The following is a 7,500-nucleotide window of genomic DNA, read 5'->3' as shown; positions in this document are numbered from 1 at the left end:
TGACATTTAAAGATTTTACTCTGTCTAACGCCACAAGATTTTACTTGACAATGGGGGCCAGTTCATGGGTGTACTAGCGTTATTATAATCATCTATAATTTATATTATAATTGTTACTATCCTCCCTGCTAATTAAGGGTGTGTTTGGTTGACCCTACTCGGGAATAAGAATACGTGGAATGATATGTCTGGCATTTTGAAGCAACAAAGATAATAAAATATGTTTAAAATAAAATTTTAGTAGGTCTTTGACAATTTCAATTTGAATCTCTGTATAAAAGTGAAGGATTTCTTTTCCATGTATTCCTATTCTGGAATATGGTCACTTGAACACACCTAAATGAGAAAAGCAGATTCCAATCAGCCGACATAAAATAAATTAAGATATTAGATGCACATGTATTCCCTTAGTTCTTCTCCCCAACTTCAACAACACTCCTATCTCAGACTACAAACAATTAACGTCACAAAATGTCTCCAAATGCAAAATTAAGCTAACAGCATCCAAAAACTATGTCCCTGTTTAACCCTTTCAGCCCCGATGGTGCCAAATGGCACAAGTTTATAGATTTTACTCTGTCTAACGCCAGACGATTTTACTCGTCAATGGGGAACCCCTCAGGGCTAAAAGGGTTAATGTGTCCTCAAAACAAAGAATTTGTAACCACTATTTTTGTTGGACAAATGACACCAAATTCAACAGGGCTTGAAATTGCGACCAATACAGTCGCAATTGCAACTGAAATTTTCCCCTTTGCGATTAAAACATCAGGGGAAGTTGCAATTTCGTGACTTGCTTTCACTTTCACTCTTTCAAAACGAAAGGGTTAACAGTTGCCACTTTGCTCCTACTTTTGCTAAAATAAATAAAGAAATTTCTCGCTGTGAATTTTCTTTCAATCTGAAGATAGCATAATTGTAGCGCAGTTTACCTGCGATGTAACCTGCACAACTCCATTCCTTCGAGCATTCGCCATTTTCAGTGGTTTCCTTACACACAAGTATTGCAGGCTCATATTTTGTTTGCTAAACTGCTGATAACTCAATGCAGCGTGACGATTTTGTGCCTAAAACTTGCGAAATTCCGACTGCATTTTAGTATCTTGTCGCAAAGTTGCGACTGGATTTTTTCGTTAATTTCAAGCCTTGTTCAATAAAACAGAATAACTGTCTAATAGCTGTTGATGGTCCTCACCTTTCCTGGTCTGGTGAACATGTTTCCATCATCATCTGGCCCATCTTCAATCTGAGCCTGTCAGTGAAAAAAAAAAAAAAAACACATTTAACACTATCACATGACAATACACAACTCCACAATGAATACTTTATAACAGCCTGTACATTTCTGAGAGTTCGACAGGAACATATCTGTCAACAGCCTGATATTTTACCAGGAATTCCAAGGAGATAAAATCAATGATACACCACACCAAGTCTCCCAGGATTTTGACTTGAATTAAGTGATGGCAGATTAATTACAAAAAATTCCAATGAAAATTAACAATTACCCTACCCAAATTATTGCTTGTAGTTTCAGGTATTGAGTGATTGGTAAACATAGTTTTGAAATAAAAAAGGAATAATATAGAGGTTTGACTGAAGAACAGCCATAATTACAGCTAAAATTTATGTACTGCACATTATGACAAAATTAATAATAAATAATAAATTTCCATTTCTTCATTGATTTTCACAACTAAACAACAAAAGAACATTCTGAAAATTGTTTTTACATCTGCAGCAATAGCCTTCATTTCATCCTCTGAGTAAGCTACATTAACAAGATGGCGATAGGCCAACTGGTCCATGGAATGGCAAGCAGCACAAACTTGTCTGTAGACTTCATAGCCTCGGCGAATGCTACAAAATGAACAGTGAAACTGTGAGCTACTGACGGAAAACAGTGGAAATCTGTACCCATTCACTGGGCTTCTGATAGGATGCAAAAAAAAATTAAAGATTATGCGGAAATTTATGGCCATATGATATATAAACAAGCATTGATTATGCGGAAAACAATTACACCACTGAGATTATGCGGAAATTTAGACAATTATTTATAAGACTGATAATTAGGCTCGTCCGATGTATTTACATGCTTATAGTAAATCAGGACTCAAAACTGTGACCGATACAGTCACATTTGTGACTAAATGTTTTCCCTTCGTGATTAAAATGTACGAGTCGCCAATTTGCGACCAGCTTTCACTGTTGAAATAAAAGGGTTAGCAGTTGGCATTTTGGCACAACTTTTGCTAAAATAAATAAAGTGATAAAAAATTATTTCACCGTTGAAATAAAAGGGTTAGCAGTTGGCACTTTGGTGCAACTTTTGCTAAAATAAATAAAGTGATAAAAAATTATTTCACTGTTGAAATAAAAGGGTTAGCAGTTGGCATTTTGGCGCATCTTTTGCTAAAATAAATAAAGTGATAAAAAATTATTTTGTTTCTTGTCTTGAATTTTGTTTCAATTTGGAGGTATGGAGCAAAATTGTAATATGGTTGGACCACGATCCATTCCCTTGATCATTGACCATTTTCAGGGAATTTTTACACTTAACAAATCGAGTGAGTGCAAGTGAGTCCACAACAAATTTGACCACTGAACCACTTTCTATTTGTTTTTTACCATAATATTCAACACCGAAAAAAGCTTTTATTTCAAGAGTGTGACCAACCTCATGACACGAAGAAAGAGCAAGCACTGTCTATAATTTTCTCGCAATTATGATTGGTTTATTTCCCAAAATAGGCGTTCCTGATTGGCTATTACATTGCGTGACAAATTGACGCAAGCATGGCACTTACAGCGTTGTCTAGACTCTTATCGACAACGGAAAATTAGCCACTCAGATTGCGAGATGACAAGCAGTTATGGTAAAAATATGTATTGCGGGTTCCTATTATCCCTACGATTACAAATATACAATTTAGTTTGCAACTATAACTTGCATCTAAATTTTTATATATCTTGTCTTATAACACAGGTTCTAGTGTCCAGGCTCATTGCCAAAAAATTTGTGGAAACTCCTTGCGACCTTTCATCTTGATCTTGCAAACAAAATGGCATGTTTTCGTTAATCGATCTTCATTTTTATGTTCTGGAAAATAAGCGTTTCAAAACAGTCAATCTCTTCGGCTTTTATGTTTGTAAGGATGGTACCGGTAGGTAGCTGCTTTATCCCTAATATCAGGCATTTTTTCTGTTTATGCAGAAAATATCGTAATTATGCGGAGGGTGCAGATTTTGGGGAATTATGCGGATCCGCATCGCCACATCCTGTCAGATACCATGCATTCACCTTGAGCAATACATCATGTCCTTTCAACGAAGGATGAAAGTTTAGCGTTTATCAGAGTGCAGGTAACCAAACAAATTGTAAAAATAACGTTTTAAGAAACTACTTACGCCACATGATCCAGCGAACTAAATGGGCCCTTATGCGTCCAGGGAAAATGTGGAGGATGAAGTTCAAGGTCTGCAGCCTTTACACTTGGCTGGAGTAAATAACCAGTGGCAAGTCCTCCCGCAGCAAGAGTACCAAGAGCAAACCACAGCTGAAAAATATGATTCATTTTCACTACAGGTCTACAGATTTTTTTCAACAACGTGACAACATATTACTGCTTTCTCTCTTGCGTTCAGGCATGAGTTCAGTCTAATTTCTTTGGGTTGCGCAGTCGTAAGTCTGCGACTACGGATTACAAGCCTTGCTTCACAAACATTCATGACTTCGTTCATTGACTAAGTATCATTATGTTCCAGCAGAATGATACATGTACTTTGTTCCCTGGCAACAAGAAAGAGTTAGAGATGACTTTAACATAGTAATTCAGTCAAAACACAAACTTTCAAGCATCAGAGCAAATTAAGCTCTTGGATAAGTTCTCAAATTGTGACAAACTTTCCCTCAAGACAAAAACTAATTATAGGCTTTTACAATGGATATAAAAGATTATAATTATTGTATTATTGCTTTTTCTCTCAGATTTCATACTGCTGCCCTCCTTTGTTGTATTTTACACAACACTATTACTTACATTTAAACACCACAAAAAGAAGCAAGCAAGTGAAAAAGCAACTCAAGGTAAAGCACATGGCAGTGCCCCTGCTAACCTCCCAGGAAACACCCCAAATACCCCAGGCAAAACTGCTGCATTGGCTTGGTTTGCCTAAAAATAATTTTTATTTAGCCTCATTTAATTTTCATTCCCTTAATTGATTTCACAAAAAAAGGGCCCCCCCCCCCCCACAAAAAAAAAAAAAAAAACCACAACAACAATTACAAGAAATTTGCACACAAAGAAACCAAAACCTGCAGAGAGTTTGGTGGCTTGCAACAATAATAACAATATTATTCAACTGTATATCACCGTTATGGTGGTAGTGGTAGAGAGACAATTCATCTGCAAAGTTCATGTCTCTATTATACTGTACATGTACATCCACTTCTCATCTTAAGCCCTGGCCAAACGAGAGTGAGAGTTGACAGTTGACGAGAGATGAAACTCTTGAGAGCTCATGACAGTGATGAAACAAGAGTGAGAGTTAACAAGAGTTTGTTGAGAGTTTCACCTGCAAACAAAAGAGAGAGCCTGGGAACCACCTGGGAAACCCCCCTCTGCCGCAAAACTCTCGCTAAAACTCTCCTGTGCAGCCAAAACAAGACAAAAACTCTTGCCAACTCTCATGAAAATTTTGAGCAAGTTCAAATTAAATGTGAGCTCTCGAGAGTGGATGAGAGTGGCAGAGAATGGATCGGAGTTCCTGGCCAAACGAGAGTGACCAACTCTCGTTAACTCTCGCTCTTGTTTGGCCAGGGCTTTAGATTTATTTCTTAAGATCAACTTACACTTCTGTTACTTCTCACTCCTTCCACAGTTGTGGTAGCAGCTAATCTGGATTGTATCTATATTTGAACCAACATAAAAACTGACTTATGAAGATACATGTACTAAGGCCATGCAATTCACATTAGTGATCATCATGTGAAAAAGTGCCACATGCAGGGGGAAGGAGGGTGGGGGGGGGGGGGGGGGAAAGGGGTAAAAGAAATAAAAAGCAGAAACAGGAGGTTGACAAGATGTTCTATAATTTTTATCCAAAGACCATAATTATACTGGCCTCAATGCATTCACAATATTATTCAAAAGTGATAAGAAAGCCTGAGAGTGGGACTTTTAACTACATGTATGTAGAAAGAAATTTGTTTGACTTGCATCAATAGTAGTTGGCAAAGATAACATATTTCCCAATTTCACTGACCGTATTAATCAAAGAAATGACTGGTACATGTACAAATGCAATAAACATATGTAAATGACAAGGTAGTTCATTTACGAAGAATGGTTGTGTAGTACCCATCAAAAAATTAAATGATATGAATTAATGTTAAACAAGGAGAGAAGGGTTGGCACAGCAGTGGGAGCACTCCCCCTCCCCCCCCCCTTCCTTACCCCAGGCACTCCCCTTCTACCAATGGTGTCCGGAATTGATTGGCAAACAACGTGGTTGTGGTTGAGTTTGTTGGTCCTCTGCTCTGTTCTGAGAGGTTTTCTGTGGGTACTCTGGTGTCCCCTTCTCATCAACTAACCAATGCTTTCATTAGATTTTTATCAGATTTAGCATGTTAAAATATGTCTAAATACTTTTTTAAAAAAAATCCAGGTCTGAAATCTGAATCGTTGATTTGATTACAGTCTCCCCAACGAGTCGCGCGCTCGTGCACAACTTGAAAAGTCCGAGACTTCAATGATGTGATAACTTCATAAAACTAAGCTTTAAAATTCCAATATCGAGATTAAATGAGCTAAAAACAGTCAAATGCTTGTAATATGGAAAAAACCGCAGCTACAGAGACAAACAAGTCAGCAACAAACAAATACAAAAGCTGTGAAGAAAATCTGCCTTACAACCAAAATTTCACCCCCAAGAAACAAGGGTGTACATCTGGCCCCAGTTGTTCAAAAGGTGGATAACGCGATCCACCGGATAAATCACTATCCATTGAATAGCGCATTTGGTTTTGCTATGACTTATCCACTGGATACTGATTTATCCGCCGAATAGTGCAGTCCTTCGTTTGAACAACTGGGGCCAGTATTAATTTCAAGACGTGAGCTTACATCAATCACGAAGAGTTAATTAAACATTCTTGCAGTGAAGCAAGTGTTCATGCAAAACTTTTTCAAAGTTACACGTTCAACAAGATCTCAACCCTAAATACATAAAATAGCTTTTACCTTCAACACATCCTGCAATCGCTTTGAAATATCCCGAAGCCGGTAGGACCTGTACGCCATTTTGAAATGGACGAATGGACGTATTACACAATTTATGCCAGTGCGCATGTCCTGCCTAAAAACACTGCAGCCGCGCAATTAGTATTTCCGTGAGAAGCTGGATCGACGCAAAAGATATTTCAAGATGGCAGACGGAGATCGAAGTACTTCCCAAAATATTTTTCTTCAGTAAACGTGGGCTGCCTTTTGAGGTTTAGAAGCAACAACAGCAATCCTTTTTGTATACGAGTCACAAGTCACTAGGAGCTGCCTGGTTTTGCTCGGCAGTGACTAAAAAATATGTAATTCAGCTTGTGAGATAATCAGCCAGCTGGACGATTGGTGGACGATTGGAGGTATCCCGATGTGCCGAGTTTAACCAAGCATAAACGTAAGGATTTTTATTGATAGTGGTGGATTGGATTAACAATTAATATTTTTCACTTTCTTCTTTTAGCAGAACAGTTGAAATGGGTCTCCTGTCAGATGTTCGTGGACGCAAGAAAGTGGTTGATGTACTTGTCACTCATTGCTCAAAATTATGGTAGATTCCTAAATTGTAAAAGTATTATCTGATATTTTAAAATCACAGACAGTTACTGCATTCGATCACCATATCTTTAAGAGTCATATTTCATTTTGCAACGCAAAGAACATTTCCACTTACTGTCTGTAATGAAATCAGTTGTTTGGTTGTTTAATGATGTATTATAACAATTGGTACATGCAAATGTGCAATTTTAGCTTTGGGTGAAAGAGATTCACCCTGATGAAATAATGCATGGAGATGTAAGACTGTTTACTAATTTGACACTTATTTGTTTCCCTTTTTTTTTTTTTTTTTGCATAAACACAGTATGCTGAGTTATGTTGCTGGTATAGTTTGGTGTGTGTGTTATCTGATCGATCAATGAATGGCCGAACTTATTTTTCGGAAAATGCTTTGCTACCTGGTCTGGTTGAAGCAGAATTTGGAAAACAACAAAGTAGCATCAGAATTGTTTAGGAAATTTTCAACGATAGCTGAAGGAGACCTGCGGTTAGTGTTGTCCTTGTTTTAATATTAAATCACTATTGTAGTTAAGTGGGCTTTTAGAATCTTGAAACTGAGATCATTCAACAAACAAATACAAAAGCTGTGAAGAAAATCTGCCTTACAACCAAAATTTCACCCCCAAGAAATCTAGTACCTACTGGTTTGCCTCCGGCAAGTTGG

The 7,500-nt window shown here is 37.5% G+C and overlaps 1 protein-coding gene across 1 annotated transcript in view; it reads right to left on the bottom strand.

The window, feature by feature from the left end:
* The window catches only part of LOC138057833 (cytochrome c1, heme protein, mitochondrial-like), a 12,660-nt gene extending 6,334 nt beyond the window's left edge, over positions 1-6,326 (bottom strand). Inside the window, exons 1-5 of the mRNA XM_068903741.1 lie at positions 6,246-6,326; positions 4,856-4,912; positions 3,412-3,560; positions 1,734-1,860; positions 1,196-1,252 (exon numbers count right to left, since the gene is read on the bottom strand). Coding sequence (XP_068759842.1) covers positions 1,196-1,252; positions 1,734-1,860; positions 3,412-3,560; positions 4,856-4,912; positions 6,246-6,305 — 450 coding nt within the window. The 5' untranslated portion in view covers positions 6,306-6,326. The remainder of the gene's footprint in view (positions 1-1,195; positions 1,253-1,733; positions 1,861-3,411; positions 3,561-4,855; positions 4,913-6,245) is intronic.
* Between the last annotated feature and the right edge of the window lie 1,174 nt (positions 6,327-7,500).

This window comes from Montipora capricornis, chromosome 7 (genome assembly GCF_036669925.1).
Source record: "Montipora capricornis isolate CH-2021 chromosome 7, ASM3666992v2, whole genome shotgun sequence".
NCBI lineage: Eukaryota > Metazoa > Cnidaria > Anthozoa > Scleractinia > Acroporidae > Montipora > Montipora capricornis.
This window is presented reverse-complemented; position numbering and strand designations above follow the sequence as displayed.